The sequence below is a fragment of the Aedes aegypti genome, chromosome 3, assembly GCF_002204515.2.
Source record: "Aedes aegypti strain LVP_AGWG chromosome 3, AaegL5.0 Primary Assembly, whole genome shotgun sequence".
Lineage (NCBI taxonomy): Eukaryota > Metazoa > Arthropoda > Insecta > Diptera > Culicidae > Aedes > Aedes aegypti.
This window is the reverse complement of record NC_035109.1, coordinates 273484363-273504017: the sequence shown is the minus strand read 5'-3', so window position 1 is coordinate 273504017 and position 19655 is coordinate 273484363. Positions and strand designations below refer to the sequence as shown.

Here is a 19655-nt window from a genome sequence, read left to right as displayed (position 1 = left end):
AGGCTTTGTCCCAGTGTAGACGTAATGCCAGGAAGAAGAAGAACTTTTGCTCGATTTCCTGTTCTAGATGTTCATGTACAGCCAGACTTGAACTCGAGTTCTTCTCCATTGAAACCATAGTTCAAACCGCTGCTCCATATACGTGCTGTGCAATTGGTTCTGACTTTACTTGATTTGTTGAATACCCCAACAGACAGATCGTCCAAAAATTGGTTAATGGTGATCCTTTTAATTCTGTATTATATTCCAGTTCATGAGAAGTTGATAGCAAGTTAGCAGTTTTAATGAACGTTGTGTTTTAAGTTCGAAGTAAGGTCATCTCGAACCATACCAAGTGGTTGCGAAGTCAACATTCCTGCTTTGCTTCTACATACTTTCAAGTCGGAGACGCTCTTCAAACTTTGCATTGGAGTTCTAGACGAATCATAATAGCACTTCCACAGTTATTAACTGAGAGCTTTCTTTGCCATTTTTGCATTCGTTTATCATGTGACAGGCACGATGATGCACTATCCTCAGGAAAGTCAAAGGAAGTTTCTATTACGAAAAGATCTTGGACCAACCGGGAATCGAAACTAGACACCTTCAGAATGGCGTTACTTTGTAGTTGCGAACTTCACTAGGCTTAGAAATTTCCCTTGAATTATCTACATACTAGTTTTGGTCTTTAGTGTTGATTATTCCATATGAACAAAAAATAAATAAACACCACAGACTTTTGAGAATCTAGTTCTATTTGTACTTATCAAGTAAAATTCGAACTATGAGTTGCTTTTGTCACCTGGAACTGGTTCTGGATTAAATTTTAGTATATAAGTATATTAATATTCACTATCCAAAACACAAAACGTGTTTTTGGTTTATAATATTAACAATAATAAACCCAAACATAATCCTAATTTTTTGGTTTAGAACTCCTAAACAGGGCTGTTAAATGTCATGAATTTCACGTGACTTTGACAATTGAATATTGCTAATATCATCCTTCCCCGTGGAAAAAGTCATCGGAAAATGTTTTTCCCTGTGACTTTTTCCGAATTACTATCGGTTGCCAATATTTTCTGATGCTATATTTCGACTGGTAACGTGATATAAGCATTTCGATTTTTCCAAAATTTTGACATTTAACAGCACTGCTCCTAAATATGCCTCATTAAACTGCATTGTCGCTCCCGAGATTTCCTAATAAACATTTTCCCTCCAATAATGCAAAGTCAACAGCGAAGTTTCTCCAAGAAAAAGAAATACAAGTATCGTCTTTCATTCCACTCATCAAATTCCCACCGATTCCCAAGCCCTCGAGACGGTGTTATCGTCATAAATCATCGTAGTTGGAAAATAATTATCTTCGATTCACAGCTCCCAGTAGTGCTTCAGCAGCACCATCAGCCATCGCATAACATTGAAATAAGACACAAATTTCAGATTCAATCAGGCCCCCGGGATGATGGTTCACAGTTTTCCGATCAACCTCCAGACCGCCCTCATAATGCAGCACAAAAAGCGAAAAGAAAAGTTACTTGCAACATCGAAAGTCATTTGACAAAAAAAAATCCCCGTACCGGGACAGTCGATAACTCTGTGCGGGAAATTTGTTTGTCCTAGTCATGGTTTTCGTTCGTCCGTTGAAACTGATTATCCGCATCCGCCCCCACCACCCCAGGCTCCCAGGAGGGGGCGGTGCCTTTTCTCGTTTGTATTTCCTTCGGATTCTTCCGCAGCAACGATAGGCGAGTTCGAGAAATGGCGATCTTGATGGTGATAATGGTGGAATAAGAACTTCCGTAGAAGTGATTCTTCTAAGATCTGCCACCGCCATATACGAAGGAAATTGTCTAGGGACCGTTCAGTGAAATGAACAAGTGGCAAATGATATTAGCGATGATTGGAGAGTAATGAGATGACCTGTATAGTTTTTTATATTTATGTGTAGGGCATTTAAATTTATGCTTCTCACGATTTTTCCGCTTGCTCTTAAAATGAGCTAGTAATACTATTTCCTGTCAGCTGTACATTCAATCCTTTTATCAGATAGAGTAAAATGCTTCAACGTGTTCCGGCAAGGTTTATTCTTATTGTCATTTAGTGATCTACTGTAGTAATTTTCTTAAACTGTAAAAGCGAGATTTTAATCCATTTTTGGCCATTTCAGACCATTTTAAACAATTTTAAGCCATTTTAATCTATTTTAAGCTAATAAAAACCCTTTTAAGACATTTGGAATTTTGAATTTGGAATTTTGAATTTGGAGTTAAAAAATGCGCCAAAAGAGTCTATTATTACAAGAAGCATTTGGTTTTTATAAAACAAAGTTTGATTAAGACACTTAGTTTACGTCAGACCAAACACAAGGAGACGCATGGTTGCTCGTTTTTGTTCTCTATTCGTTTCAAAAGCAATAAGACGAGAAAACTATTAAAAAAAAACAAAATGAGAAAAGGAAATAGAACCATTTTTAATGCGTATTGAATCATTTTCCTCTACTCGCATCAAGTTGTTCATCCCTCAAAGAAAAACTACTTTTTGCTTCGGAGGGACAGCAGACTAGTCACCAACGGGAGAAAGCAGAAGCACTACGTGATTTTAATTTTTAATTTGAAAAGTTTTACTAGTGACACCTCCGCTGGACTTGTTCCGCCCCAAGCCACACCGTCATAATGAAGATAATAATCGCATTTATTTCCTTATTTTGATGTTGACCGCCACCGTGCTTCCGGAATCATATAATAATTGGAGTCTTTCTTGTTTTATGTCTTTTCCAGTGAATCTCGCAAAGATCAGGGCGGAAAATTGCGGCCAGGAAGAGCTGGCAACATGTGCGCGGCCCTTTCAGGTGCTACAGTCATCGACGGACCTATCGATAGCGACCAAAAAAGAGGAGTTGGATAAAATATGCCCGTAAGTGTGAATTTTTGATCTTAAGGACATTAATTACATTAACATCAATTCTTGGAAAACAAATTATACCTCATTCCCTTACGCAATCAATGGACTACCCCTTATGACGTTTTTGATTCCACCGGAAAATTTTAACTTTGCTATTCTCCAGGAAATTTTCAACAACTGCTCCTTAAAATACTCCTATAAATTTCAAGAATTCGCCAAAAATTCCAAAAAAAACTCAAAAAGATTTATGATAAGGACCAAGATTTACCGATTCACGGATTCTACAGGGAATCCTTTATAAATTGTTTATGGAGCAGTTTTTGGACGAAATGGAGATAAACCTGAAGTAACATCTTAGAAGAGCCCCGTTAGAACCTCCTGCAAGGATCTTGTGGACCCTTAAGAAAATCTTGGCAGATTCTCCGGAAAATTTGAGAGGAATCCTTGTAATAATTACTGAAATTGAACTGTTTCAAAACTGGTACAACCTTGGCATTTTTCCATTTGTCAGGAAAATATGCAAACTGAAAACATTTGTTAAATATATCAACTAAGAATGATAAGCTTCAACTATCAACAAAAGTTGGTGCGACAAAAGACATTTTTTTTTTCAAAACAAATTCGATTCCGAAGTATGAATGGGAAACGTACATTCCTCAAATCCATGGTGTTTAATCCTGCCCATCGAGAGTAGTTACTAAAGCAATGAATCCTTTAATTGCACAGAAGCTTATCATCTTGAGTTTTTATAATCCTACCCGATCTTAGCTGTCACGTTGCGGCGCAAACACATAAATTGTTGTCTTAATTATGCCTGAAACAGGAACATTTCACAATCCCAGCCCAATCCGGCATGACATTTGCTCAGGACAATAAGAGTTAGTTTGTTAGTTATTCAGGCAACAGTCCAGTCCCTGTTACCAACGCCATAACCGCTCGGGGTAATAAGTTCATGAATCCTCCAAACGTGACATCGTCCTTTATAGAGTGCCACTTTTTGCTCGGGATCAACTCACCACCTCGTCATCACCTCGCACAATGTAGGATAGTTTTTAATGTTTCAATTTATTTCTCAAGATGCTACCACCCTTGCCGCGTGTTCTTTTGCAAATATGACTTCGGTCCGGTTTCCTTGTGCGGAATTGTCTGCACAAGCTAGCAACTTATAGAAGCAAACTATTAACTTTTTTCCCCCTTTTACCCATCCCATTGCAGCGATTTGACGAGGGGCCTACACTGCATCCGGAGCTACACCCGGCGATGCATGACTCTGGAGCAACGTAATCGTTTCAATAAACTCTATAATGGCACCCATCAATTCGTTCGAGATCTATGCAGAGAAGGTCCCTACCAGAACGAATTCCTGACGCACGCCCCCTGCCTGCAGCGGGTACGACCGGACTACGAAGTATGCGGCCGGAAATACCACAACACGGTATCGGTCATAACGCAACACCAGCAACAGCAGCAGCAGCATCACCAAGCCCGTCACGAAAAACATCACCAGCAGCAACCAAATCATCACACCACGGCCGGAAGAGACGCCGAAGCGGACGTGCGGACGGTGTGCTGTTCGTTCATCGAGTATCTGGACTGTTCGGAAAGCGTGGCCAAGAAAACATGTGGGCGGGAGACGGCTATGTTCACGCGTGGATTTCTGGACAAAATGTCGTCGAATCTGATAAATGTAAGTAGTGATATCCATTTCTTTCAAAAATTGTTTCGATGATTTGCCATGGAGTTTTCTCGGAATAGGGTGATGTGCTAATATCCATCGTGAAAACCTGCAATTTTCCCAGTATTGCAGTGAATGATGCTGATACAAACCGATGCCAAACAATTCTTTCCCAAACGGTTTTCGCATTGTACCGTCAAGCTACCATTCACCGTGCATTTAAGAAAAATTTGCCCTTCAAAAAATTATATTATTTTTCCAAATTATTTAAAGCGAACTAGAATACCACTACGAGGCGTACAATTATTCCATAAGTCAGGGAAAAAAAAATTAACGATGCATATCAAAAAAATACTCAAAAATTATGTTAACAAATGGTCGGCGTTAAGTCAGAGTGAACCAAGTGACATTTTTCATATTACGAGAAAAACGAGCTTAAAGTTTAACGCTTTGTAATTTTTTAAATCGGTAAAATTTTGGTTCAATACTTCTACCCATCTTTGTGTTACTTTCAAACAAAATAATGTGAAGTGATAATCATGAAAAATCATAATTCAAACCTCTGATAGAACGATTTTTTTTTGAAGGACTATGTGTACTTGGTCCACTCTGACTGCACTAAAGACCACCGTTCAGTGAGTTGGTTCACTCTGACTGAACCATTTCTAGTAAAATAGCAATCATTTAATTCTTGCATGGTCAAACTGGGTGCATATCTTTAAGATAAACATATTATCAAGACCCTTCGACATCAGTATCGTAAATTCTTCAATGAACCATATCATCATTCCCGAAATTAGTGGCATTACGATAGTTTGAAAATTAAGGTTTTGCAGGGTCAGGGCATTGAAGACCAGAAATATTCAAATATGCGTTCAGTCAGAGTGGACCAAGTGAAAATCTGTAGTACCGACTAAAATATACTAGTTCAATAAGCGGGTTCTAGGACAATCCATACATTAGAACTACCATAAACTTCTATCGGACTCTAAAATCGACTCAAAAAATGCAATAATCAATCAGTTTGTCGCTTTTGGACACTTGGTCCACTCTGTCTGCACAGAAATTGTTGCATTTTCTGACCACCTACTCAAATACGGTAAATGGCCAGATATCAAAATAAGATCCATCGAATTATGTCATATTTAAGAATTTCTATTGATGGATGGGAAGAAGAATCATTCCATGTCGAAAAATCTGAAAAATAACTTGAAATGCTTTGCATTTTCTAGAATTTCTCAGCGCAGTGATAGTTTTCGTTGTTATGGTAAAAAGCACTGACTCTGACCACTCTGACTGCATACTTTTATTGATTTTTAATGATCATCCAAAGTAAATTTGGTACATATCTCTCCCAGTTTTCAACATTCATCAAATCGGATCAAAGTGAAATGAAGTAACATTATTTTGCTTCTAATGACAGAATAATGTAATTTTCCCAAGTTTTGCACTTGGTCCACTCTGACTTAACGCTGACCAAATGTCATTGGTTGGTAAATGGCTGGGCATGGCGTACCATTGGTACCTCGCGTACCTGAAGGAATAAAATAGACCCCTTTGTGCGGTCCTTAGCCTCTTGCCCAGCAACTCCTATCCCTACCTCCTCGCGGTACTGGCCGGGGTACGAGTAACCTTAGGGAAGATCGGGTAACCAACCCCCGGTGGGAACTTTGGTCGTATGCTGACAGGGAAGGGGGGGTTTGCTTTTGCTTTTGCTTCTGCAAACCTTGAGCGTCTGTACTCCATGTTAGGAGCGGCTCACAACAGCGTCTGTTCCCCATGTCAGGGGCGGCTGATCATCGTCCGAGTGCCAGAGAAGGACTCTAAGCTAAACTGCGCACTATGGTCCTCCGAACATTTAGGGGGAATGGTCCTCCGGAAATCTAGGGGGTTGGTGTCAGGCCCTGCAAGCCAGCCGTAAAAAAATCAAGCAACGAATAATCAAGGAGAGAATACGAACCGGGACAATCGGCGAAGACCACAGCGACGTAAAGGGACTAGCGATTGGAAGCTCGGTACGTGGAACTGTAAATCTCTCAACTTCATCGGGAGCACACGCATACTCGCCGACGTGCTGAAGGACCGTGGATTCGGCATCGTAGCGTTGCAGGAAGTGTGTTGGAAGGGATCAATGGTGCGAACGTTTAGAGGTAACCATACCATCTACCAGAGCTGCGGCAATACACATGAGCTGGGAACAGCTTTTATAGTGATGGGTGATATGCAGAGGCGCGTGATCGGGTGGTGGCCGATCAATGAGAGAATGTGCAAGTTGAGGATCAAAGGCCGGTTCTTCAACTTCAGCATAATAAACGTGCACAGCCCTCACTCCGGAAGCACTGATGATGATAAAGACGCTTTTTACGCGCAGCTTGAACGCGAGTACGACAGTTGCCCAAGCCACGATGTCAAAATCATTATAGGAGATCTAAACGCTCAGGTTGGCCAGGAGGAGGAATTCAGACCGACGATTGGAAAGTTCAGCGCCCACCGGCTGACGAACGAAAACGGCCTACGACTAATTGATTTTGCCGCCTCCAAGAATATGGCCATTCGTAGCACCTACTTCCAGCACAGCCTTCCGTACCGATACACCTGGAGATCACCACAGCAGACAGAATCGCAAATCGACCACGTTCTGATTGATGGTCGGCACTTCTCCGACATAATCGACGTCAGGACCTATCGTGGCGCTAACATCGACTCTGACCACTATCTGGTGATGGTCAAACTGCGCCCAAAACTCTCCGTCGTTAACAACGTACGGTACCGACGGCCGCCCCGGTATGACCTAGAGCGGCTCAAGCAACCGGATGTCGCAGCAGCATACGCGCAGCAACTCGAGGCTGCATTACCGGATGAGGGTGAGCTGGACGAAGCCCCTCTTGAGGACTGCTGGAGAACAGTAAAAGCAGCCATCAACGATGCAGCTGAGAGCAACGTCGGGTACGTGGGACGGAGTCGACGGAACGATTGGTTCGACGAGGAATGCCAGGAGGTTTTGAAGGAGAAGAATGCAGCGCGGGCGGTCATGCTGCAGCAAGGGACCCGGCAGAACGTGGAACGCTATAAACAGAAACGGCAGCAGCAGACCCGCCTCTTTCGGGAGAAAAAACGCCGCCTGGAGGAGACGGAGTGCGAGGAGATGGAACAGCTGTGCCGGTCTCAGGAAACGCGTAGGTTCTATCAGAAGCTCAACGCATCCCGCAACGGCTTCGTGCCGCGAGCCGAGATGTGCAGGGATAAGGATGGGAGCATTCTGACGGACGAGCGTGAGGTGATCGAAAGGTGGAAGCAGCACTTCGACGAGCACCTGAATGGTGCTGAGAGCACAGGCAATGAAGGACGGGACAACGGAGGAAATGCCTTCGTCAGTACTGCGGAAGATGGAAACCAACCAGCCCCCACTTTGAGGGAGGTTAAGGATGCCATTCACCAGCTCAAGAACAATAAAGCTGCTGGTAAGGATGGTATCGGAGCTGAACTCATAAAGATGGGTCCGGAAAGGCTGGCTATTTGTCTGCACCGGCTGATAGGCACAATCTGGGAAACAGAACAGCTACCGGAGGAGTGGAAGGAAGGGGTAATCTGCCCCATCTACAAGAAAGGCGACAAGTTAGACTGTGAGAACTTTCGAGCGATCACCATTCTAAATGCGGCCTACAAAGTATTATCCCAGATCATCTTCCGTCGTTTGTCACCCGTAGTAAACGAGTTCGTGGGAAGTTATCAAGCCGGCTTCGTTGACGGCCGATCGACAACGGACCAGATCTTTACTGTACGGCAAATCCTCCAAAAATGTCGTGAATACCAGGTCCCAACGCATCACCTTTTCATCGATTTCAAGGCGGCATACGACAGTATCGACCGCGTAGAGCTATGGAAAATCATGGACGAGAACAGCTTTCCCGGGAAGCTCACGAGACTGATAAGAGCGACGATGGAAGGTGTGCAAAATTGTGTGAAGGTTTCAGGCGAACACTCCAGTTCGTTTGGATCCCACCGGGGACTACGACAAGGTGATGGACTTTCGTGCCTGTTGTTCAATATTGCGCTAGAAGGTGTTATGCGGAGAGCCGGGCTTAACAGCCGGGGTACGATTTTTACAAGATCCAGTCAATTTGTTTGCTTCGCGGATGATATGGACATCGTCGGCCGAACATTTGAAAAGGTGGCAGACCTGTACACCCGCCTGAAACGCGAGGCAGCAAAAGTTGGACTGGTGGTGAATGCGGCCAAGACAAAGTACATGCTAGCTGGTGGGGCCGAGCGCGACAGGGCTCGCCTAGGTATCAGTGTTACGATAGACGGGGATACGTTCGAGGTGGTCGACGAGTTCGTCTACCTTGGATCCTTGATGACGGCTGACAATAACGTTAGCCGTGAAATACGGATGCGCATCATCAGTGGAAGTCGGGCCTACTATGGCCTCCAGAAGAAGCTGCGGTCAAAAAAGATTCACGCCCGCACCAAATGTACCATGTACAAAACGCTCATAAAGCCGGTAGTCCTCTACGGGCATGAAACGTGGACGATGCTCGAGGAGGACCTGCAAGCACTTGGAGTCTTCGAACGTCGGGTGCTTAGGACGATCTTCGGCGGTGTGCAGGAGAACGGTGTGTGGCGGCGAAGGATGAACCACGAGCTCGCCCAACTCTACGGCGAACCCAGTATCCAGAAGGTGGCCAAAGCTGGAAGGATACGATGGGCAGGGCATGTTGCAAGAATGCCGGACAGCAACCCTGCAAAGATGGTGTTCGCTTCGGATCCGGTTGGTACAAGAAGGCGTGGAGCGCAGCGAGCTAGGTGGGCGGATCAAGTGCGTATCGATTTGGCGAGCGTGGGGCAGAACCGAGGATGGAGAGATGCGGCCACGAACCGAGTATTGTGGCGTGAAATTGTTGATTCAGTGTTATCTGTGTAGATGTTAACTAAATAAATGAATGAAATGTCATTTTAAGGCCGCCTCGTACCGTGTTATGGCACCATTTACCGTGCACACTAGTGCACCATTTACCGTGCGTATAGTTTTCGTCATGATTTAATTTCGTACCTCTAAGAAACGTTGTTGGTGGAGCAATTATGTTGCTAGTTGTGTGCGCACTCAGTTTTGAGGGTATTCAAATCTTATTTTACAATAAAAACCATAGAAAGTTGAAAAAATGGCAAAATCATTATTTTTTCATTGTACTCGTTATAGGAGGTTTAACTGTATTGTCCAAACCATTCCTTATTCGCTTAAAAATTAAATATGGAGTAGTTAAATCATGACATAACAATAAATCCGATATTACCCAATAATTTCAAGCCTTTTACACTAATGCATGGTAATAGGAACCTTATATATTAAAAATGATCCATTCACCGTGCATTTGTATTTCGACTAAAACACAATACAAAATCGAATTTGCATAAAATCTCATGGTACATACCGTTTTGATTCATATTACGGACAGCTTCAAATTCCGGACACTCTCGTTTGTATGGGAAACATTTCACACGAAATGTTTCAATTTTCACCGTCCAAAAGTTCTCTTTTTCGAGGCTCGTTTTATTAGGTTTTTTTCCATGAATATCATTGCAAATTTAAAATGCCCAACTACCTTAGACGTCTCTTAAGTGGTTGAACGATTTCAATTGACGATTTAACTGTTCCATTAATGATTATCATGAGCTGTCCGTAATTCGAATCAAAGCGTCCGAAATATGAGGCAAAAGTGAGGGAGCGTCCGGAATAAGAATCATGAAAAGGCCACACGTTTTGATTTATTTAAATTTATTCAAGTTGCGGACGCGTATTCTTTACCCACCATCCGAAAGTTAAGGGCTTCCGACGCTCGATAACGCTAAAAAATCATACAGAATGATTTATTTTGTATAATCCAAGCTGGGTTATACTTCACTGAGGCCTTAAGTGTCCGTAATATGAATCAAAACGGTACAATGAAATACATGTAGCTAGAAGTATCTACAGCAAAAACTCATTGAAATTTTGAAAAATTTGATACTCTAACGTTAAAATGAAAAATGTGATTTTTTGGCGTTTCTACCAAGAGTTTTAAACAATCTCATTATTAAACATACCCAAGTAACAATGAAAGCTGAATAGCAAGAGTATTTGCTGAACAATGGCTGATTAATGGTGTACAAGGGTGAACACCGTGACAGCTGAACAACAATTTGAAGAAAAGCTTATTAAACACTCTTATTCAGCAGTTTTCTCAAAGCTGAATATCAAGTTGAACAAGCTTTTTTCCATCTACAATTTTAACCTTTGTTCAGCCATCCTGAATGATATTGATTAAAGGTTATTTAAAGCTTTAATCAAATCAACAGCCATTGTAGAAAGTGTCCAGCTGTAAGTTGACAAAAATATACACACCAACGTTTTGCTAAAACACTAAATTAATGATCTAAAAACTGTTTCATCGAACTCACCGAACAACAAATTTTCACTTCCCGTAGCGAACATGCCGTAAATCATGGGCCTAGCGTTTGTCGAAAAAGAAAAACACCTGAATTCGGCATCCATGAGCTTGAGCAACAACAAGATAGAACAATACACTCGTTCACAAAGATTTTTTCGTCACATTTGTAATTAATTGTACAGAATCGTAATAATTACCAAGTTTCGTTGACAACAATTAAACAGCAGTAATTGAAGATTATCGAGAATTCAATTTCAAAACAAAAATCACAACAAACAAAACACTAACTTTAGTGTTTTTGCCTAGCACTGATATCCCTCCTATCCAGCCTCAATTCAACCTTTAACATAGCCCTTATCCAGACAAGCCAATAAGTTATTGCCTTGCTTTTAATAATGCTCACACAGTCTCATGTGGAGCAGCTGTCAAGGTAAGTGGTTATAAATCGATGGATCCCAGTTCAATTCTCAATTGTTAATATTTACTAATCTTCATCTTTAAATTCCAGCACACATCTCCCCTATGTGTTTGAAATTGTAAGTTGCGTTGATAAAATCCAAAGCTATGAACCTGTAAATATTTTAACATTTTTTTGGTTTATCGTTTAATAATGGATGAATAAGCGATTGTTAAGCTTTCGAAGGCTGCCATCTGTTCTAAAAATAGAATTATCGTTACTGAAAGGAGGTTGAATAAGCGCATGATAGACCTTTATTCAGCCTTCCATGAAGCTTCAATTAAGCTTAAGGCTGAATAAAATCGCCAGAATTAGATGTTTAACAGCTGTACAACAGTGTATGCAGGCTATGAACAGCTTTTGTTCAAACAAAGGCTGAATTGAATTAGTTATAGAAGCGTTTGAACAGCTTCAAATTGTTACCTGGGTAATTCACATGATTTTGACTACTACAACTAGGTTTTTCAGAAGGATTTGTGACAAGAACAACTTCATTCCATCAGCTTTACCTTATATTACTGACAAAAAAATAATTTGTGAAAAATGTATGTAGGAATTTGTATGTGTGCACGGTGAATGGAGGCCGCACGGTGACTGGTGACTTAACGGTACAATAAGATTTTGATAAATCTTGATCGTCTTCTTGGAAATAATTTAATGAGATTGCATCTTGTCGTATTCTCAATTTGTCGTATCGTTTTTATTTCAGTCGCAATGAGTTTTCAGATTCGTCTCACAACTTACGGCTAACTGTGATATAGTGGATGGTCAAAATACAACACATTAACGCTATTATAAAATGTTTTACTAGAATATATAGATCTACGGGTATCTCCCTCCATACCTTCAGCATGAGGAAATATATAAATTTCCTTTAAAATTCATTGTTCGTCATCAAAATTAGCTCAAACATGTAAACACAATTCCTTTTGACCGAACAATCATGACATTTGCTCACAGTGCAGCGAAAACAACACATAATCAAAGGAATCGTTTTTAACGCCGAGCATCGCGCACGCTTTGATGCGTACAAGCTTTTTTTCCAGTACGGCGGATTGAGCTTTGTTTACATTCTAAATTTCATAACATTTCGTGAATTATAGAATTTTTACGGCGTGTGATTGGAATGAAATCCTTCAGTGAAGAAATACGAAGGTTTTTCATAGTGAAAATAAGGGCCCGGCGAAGTAAGCCACACAGGGGGGCGGGAAGAAACTTGTATCATAAAGTGGTGTCCCAACTAACAATTTTAGCGCTATAAGCCAAGATTATTTGCGTTGTGCTGTATAACAATTGAATTGAAGCAGCGAACGCAGCAAAAAATGAAAGCTGTCAAAAATAGAACGATTAGCGTTAATACAGCTGTAACGCAAACGTTTTGCAGCTGAATAAATTTCGTCAGTTCCCAACTAACATTTAGTGCAAATGTAAACATTCTCTAGGCCCTCTTTATACGGCTTTATGCTGAGTAAAGGCGCTGTACATACGAACGAAAGCTTCAATGCGATCCTTTTACCAACAAATCTGGCGAATCTACTCAGCTACTTTTAAGCTGTGTTGGCAGCTCTTATTCATACCGATCATTGCTTTATCTCGACAGTCATACGAGAAGTAGCTGTGTAACATCTTCGAAAGGCGCTTTCTCAACCATTTCGCAACTGTTGAATAAGTATTATACAGCTTCGCTGTATTATCGATTACATATTATTTTCAAGCTGTTTCACAGCTTCCGGAATTCATATCATAAGTATTTGAATTTAATGTCTCCAACGTTACCTGCCACCGCTTAAAATCGAACTCACGATCTCTGCATCCACAAGTCTCGACGCTGTCCTTGTTGCCACCACAGTCTATATCGATAGGCAAAGAAAACACACCGTTTTGTTCTACATCGAAAACGGTTCACACAATATTTTATAATGATCGTAAAAGATGCCATAGTCGCGCTTACACCACTTCATCAGGCTGTAAAAGGGTGCGAAACGTCAAACTCAATGTTTACATCCAACAAGCTGAGTAGATGCGCCACAAGTTGTTGTTTTACAGCATACTGCTGTATGCTCGCTGTATAACTAACGACAAAGTGCTTCTTAAATATATATTGAGCAGCATAACAAAGCATATTGTATAGAAGCAGCCGGAATGATCATGGCGAGTTTTATTCCACATCATTAGGTTGCTATCTTTTACGGTGTTGAGTTACAGCTTAGTGAAAGCAGCAAAAGTAATTTATCGAAATACAGTAGTTTTATTACATTTTTGGTGTACAAGTCTACGAACCATTGTAGGTAAGTTGAAATATACGCCGTAGTGGAACATTTCAAGTTTGATACGACGAATAATAGCGCTTACGACGAAGTTGAACGAAACCCGACTTCAAGGAGTTTGAAGCTTGATAGCTTGTGGGTACAGCGTAGCGTCATGCCATTGCTGAGCGTATTTTTGAGCTCAACTTTCTAAGGTCTTGGGCGATACCTTTTCTCTGTTAAAAGTTCCCAAAGAAATCCCTGATGATTATTATTTTCGCATTTTTTTTTCTTACGACTTTCTTACTAAGTTAATCAGCCCACTCATGTTTTTTACACACTTCGTAAAGGGTGTACGGGATAAAATTGCAGCACTTATAAATTTATGTAACTTTTTACTCGTTGGGTATTTTCTATTGGAATTTTGGGTGTAATTTGTTCAATGTGTGTTTGTTTACGCTGTGAATAGGCCTATTCACATGACGTCTCAAATCAGCTGATCGGGAAGCACTTTGACAGTTCCTCTATGAAAATGACAAGCCCGTGTTAGCATCGGTCCTCCACCGATGTACAAATGCATTGACAGATCTGTCACATGAAAAGGCCTATATGTCATTAGCGTATAAGCCTAGTCACAAGGCGTTTCAAAACAGCTGATCGGGAAACTCTTTGACAGTTCTTTTATGGAGATGACAGTCCCGTATTAGCACCAGTCCTCCACCGATGTAAACAAATGCATAGACGGACCTGTCACATGAAAAGGCCTATAGCCCATTTTACGAGACGTATTTGAACGGCTGATCGGTTGTTTTATGAATGAAACTTTGACGAAACCATATTGCTTTGTTATGGATGGATGATAAGACGTATGTAAAAGCAGACTTCCGGCAGCTTCCGTAGCTCCAGTTTTTCACTGCTCATCATAAATTCTATCCCTAAGGGCGTTAGAGAGCAGAAGATGTCAAAGTTTACCAAAAAATATATGATTTGGCAAGAAATTTGCTTGTGTGGAAAACGGAGCACTCCATTTGTGACAACTGGAACGGTCAATGGGCAGGTGTACCTAAAGGAATGCTTCCAGAAGTGTCTACTTCCTCTTTTGGAGTCACACGATGGTCCTACGATTTTCTGGCCGAATTTGGCCTCGTGCGATTACACGAAAGAGGTTTTGGAGCGGTGCAATAAGAAGGTCAATTTCATGCCGAAGCATCTCAACCACGCATCTCTCAGCCAAAGCGTAAAAGCAGCAAAATTGAAGCCCCTCTTTTCTGATGGCAGCGCCACGTAACAGGAGCGTTACGACATACTTTGAAATGATCAGTACTATGCTTTACATACGCTGACGATTGCAGATGAACGTCTGTTCTCTGTGGTAAGGGTAATGAGTGGTCATCTCACCAAACCAAGACAAGTGAAATCTATTTACCGTTTTGATTCATATTACGGACAGCTTCAAAATCCGGACACTCTACTTTGTATGGGCAACATTTCACGCGAAATGTTTCAATTTTTGCTGTTAAAAAGTTCTCAATTTCAAGGCTCGTTTTAGTAAACTTTTTCCATAAATATCTTTGAAAATTTATAACGCCCAACTACCTTAGATGTCTCTTTGGTGGTTTAACGATTTCGATTGATGATTTGACTGTTCCATTAATGATTATCATGAGCTGTCCGGAATTCGATTCAAAGTGTCCGGAATATGAGGCAAAAGTGAGGAAGCGTCCGGAATAAGAATCATGAAAAGACCACACATTTTCATTTATTTAAAATTATTGAAGTTGCTGAAGCGTATTCTTCACCCACCGTTCGAAAGTATAGGGCTTCCGACGCTCGATAGCGCTAAGGAATCATACAGAATGATTTATTTTGTATGCTCTATGCTGGGTTATATTTCCCTGAGTCCTTAAGTGTCCGTAATATGAATCAAAATGGTACTAAGGTGGATGTATTCGACATAATGCTAATATGCGGCACCCCAAATTATATACCGTTTTGCGGTAAAACGGTTCAAAAAATCGTTTTTGCTCCACACCGCTAATTTGATTCTAGATCAAATTCTGAGTGTCCTCCCAAAATTTGAGCTCATTTGGATGAAAACTGAGACTGCACAAGCCCTTTAAAGTTTATATGGGAATTACTATGTGAAAAGCAACCAATTGATTCGATCGGTCGTAGTATTTGCCCATATGCTCTTGGAGATTCGAACTACGCTGATACTGTGATATCTCATCAGCTACAACTTTGCCAAAGACCGTTTTCAAATCGGACGACTCAGTAATTAGTTATTGATTTATATCCAGTCACAAATTCTTCAGCAGTGCTCATTTAACTTCTGAACAGGCAACATTGCTGCACCTTGCGCGAAAGATAGCACGCACAAATCATGGCTACTATGTTTTACTGTTTATATTTAGTGATGCCTGAAGAGCAGCCCAATAATTATGGCCAAAGTTTTACAACTCATTCAAAAATCGATAACTAATTACTGGGGCGTCCGATTCAAAAACGGTCTTCTGTAAAGTTGTAGCTGATGAATGTATCTCACAGTATCAGCGTTGTTCTAATCTCCAAGAGCACATGGGCAAACACTATGACCGATTGAATGAATTGGTTGCTTTTCCCATAGTAATTCCCATATAAACTTTAAAGGGCTTGTGCAGTCTTAGTTTTCATCCAAATGAGCTCAAATTTTGGGAGGACACTCAGAATTTGATCTAGAATCAAATTAGCGGTGTGGAGCAAAAACGATTTTTTGAACCACTCTATTACTCACCCAAATGCTTTTCAAGGGCTCATGCACTAAATCTAAATTATCGATGCTAATTATCATGCTTGCCAGTTTTATTATAATTCAATCCTAATTCTGCTTTAATGCGCTGAATCTGATAGCGCACTATATAACAAAAATAAAGTAAGCATATATATGTAGCTTCGTGGTAACTTGGGGGCGCTCTTATGATGGAAAATTTGATCAGGAACACATCCACTAGGTGGTGCTAGTAACATATTATCTTCAATTTTTTTAATCTTAAGAACTTTATCAACTGATAATTTCAAGATAGCATGGTCCAAGGCTATGAGAAGTCTGATTGAGGAATCAACCGCTAGGTAACGCTAGTAACAAATTTTCTTCAATCTCAACCTGTTTGAGAAATAAACCGATAAATTGCGCTACAGTCATTTCCCAAGAAATATTAGTAGCTGAATAATAGTTTATTCAGCTGAAGTACGCTTGAAATTCAATTGTTCAACTCTTATTCGGCAAAAAATCAGCTGAACAGCTTTGCTGGTGACGCCAACCTTTTAGTTGATAAGAATCTTTAGATACAGACGATTGAAGAAAATTAGTTACTAGCCCCATAAATTCTTAACCAAACTCTTCACCGCTGGATAGCCTTTATTTTACTGAACAGCTTTGCCGAATAGTTTAACCTTCTAAACAATTAAAATCTTGAGGTACAGACAATTGAAGAAAACATGTAATTTTCACCACCTTGCCGATAAATAATCAATTTGATTTTTTAGCCCTCAGTTTGCTGAATATCTTAGCCGAAAATACCAGCTTTCCAGGATTTTGAGATACGAATTTGTCACTAACGCCACTTAGCGGGATAGTTCTCAATCCTATAAATCCGCACCTCTAAATAGACCTTGATCTGTTGAACAGCTTTGCCGAAGAAATCGACCTTCTAGCTCATTTAGATGTTGAGATATCTGTTTGAGGCCAATTTTGGACCTCTCGTGTCCACGCTTTTTCCGTTACCTAGCAAAGGGAGAGGAGTCAGGGGGGATTTCTAACCCAAGGATTGTATGGTCACTTAACCGCATTTACTTCACAACTTATTTCAAATTGGTTGGTCTACTGGTCTCCGAATTGTGGGCTTTTAAAAATTCAAGGTTCGTCTTGGGCTTTCAAGGGCTAAGAACTCATGTAGAAATCATGGAAAGATTTTCTAGAGTACTACTGGAAAAATCGGGGGAAATCCTAAAATAGCATCCTAAAACAAAAATTCAAAGTATTTTCTGTTGAAATTCTTGGTTAGGTATTTCGGATCGGAATTCACTACAAAGATAGTGACTTTAGAGACTCTGAAAAAAATACCTGTTACCAGCCCTATGCTCCACAGATTGCACCTCTCCTTCCGACGTGTTTGATAAACAACGAACAAGCGTAGATCATTCAGGGCCGCTGACAGTAAAGCGGTTCTGCCAACGATCAGAATCATTTAATTTTGAAAGCAATCATTTGCTTCAGCTCGGGAATATTATAAGCTTTCATCATCATCAATAATATTCAAAGAAAAAAAAAAGGATTTATAGGGAATACCGCAATAATGGGCCCTAGTACTTAATTTGGATCTCATTTACTTACAGGTATTCCACTAATAACTAGAAGAATTATTATGAGTCTATAATCACATATACTATAAATCATAAATAACATGTTCATTCAACTTTTTTTTTTGAGAACTATTTTATCAGTGAAGGAATGTTTCTATAAGATTGATATCACTAATTACGATACATGATTGAAAACACAGAAAAGGTCTATAACAACAAATGTGAAAATTAATGTAAATCAAATCACGCCATTCAGCTATTTGCTCACGCCAATACAAGCAACATGTCTAAAATTGGAGCACTAGCTCAGACACGCGAAGCCAACTGATATTGCGCAATAAAGGATGATAAACAGAATGATTACAACAAATTGCCATCAATCAAAACACACAACTAACTCGCGACATTCCGTATCTTCTTCTCTTTTATTTTCAGATGTACTGCGAAGATTACTACAACTCCAACAAGTGCCCCTCGACGCAGTCTGCCGGCATCAGCACCAAACCCAACAGCATCACAAGCTTCCTGGCGCTTCTAGTTCCAAGTGCACTGTCCTTCATGAGCACGTATTTCTCCGGGTTTAGCCTACTTCGGTTACGATAAGACCACGTTGGGTGACACCCAATTTGTAAACTCCTCAGAAACACATCTCAGTGGGCCCACGTGACCCAAACGGTCAAAGCCGTTCTAATCTTGAAGGGCTCTCGTCTTGCTCACCTAATCTTCCCACGCATGCTGCTCAATCATTTTGAAGATGTACATTACAAATTTGTTGGCATAGGTTATGTAACACAAAAAATTCGAGACGCGAGTTTTCATTACAAGTTGAAAACACTATATGCAACGCTGCAGCTAATACGCAAACGAGAGTGCAATTAGTATTAATTAATTTATTGACTTGAATTAGTGGCCAGGGTTGAGGTGTTCCTACCCAGTTTACAGTTCATTTATTAGATCTGAAAAAAGATGGGTCACAAAAAGGGCGTCATTAGAGTTGTTGAGTTGATAGACTTCAGTTGTGTCGTAGTGGTCAACCAACATACTGAGGATGATTATTGAGAAACCGTTCCGTCTTTATTAGTTTTAGAGTGCGTCAGGTTAGATAAGGTCAGTTCAAGAATTTAATACTGTTAAGTTGATCAAGATTGCAAATGAAGTGTACATATAAGAATTTACGTTGCTTATGATAATATAGATAATTACAACCGTAGCTTTAGGTAGAACTATACTAAAATGCTGAGTCAACATTATACTGCAATACCTTTACTAAACAAAACCCATTCGTATAAGACAAACTAGTGATACCTAGTTGCAGTGTTAAAGCGAATTTCAAAATGATGTAACATATTTCCCATAAACTGAAACCAAATATTACACGATAAGCCATTGAAAATAGATACCATTGATTTTTGAAAAAATACGAAAGGATGTTTATAACATTACATTATAACTTTAACAATCCGAATTTCCATACATCCATCCATGTGTCTTTTCCCTTGTGTCTTTGATCCCAACATTTCGAAACACAATATGTTAATACTTCTTCTTGGCAATACTTCTCACTGGGACAAAGCCTACTTTTTAGCTCAGTGATCAATAAGCAGTAGGGGCAGGGCTGGGAA

At 40.4% G+C, this 19655-nt stretch overlaps 1 protein-coding gene across 1 annotated transcript in view; it reads left to right on the top strand.

Moving 5' to 3' along the window:
• LOC5565498 overlaps positions 1 to 19453 on the top strand; it is a 126488-nt gene extending 107035 nt beyond the window's left edge. The window contains exons 2-4 of the mRNA XM_021849647.1: positions 2763 to 2898; positions 4102 to 4573; positions 18469 to 19453. Of these exons, the coding sequence (XP_021705339.1) occupies positions 2763 to 2898; positions 4102 to 4573; positions 18469 to 18636 (776 nt within the window). The 3' untranslated portion in view covers positions 18637 to 19453. The remainder of the gene's footprint in view (positions 1 to 2762; positions 2899 to 4101; positions 4574 to 18468) is intronic.
• Positions 19454 to 19655: the final 202 nt, after the last annotated feature.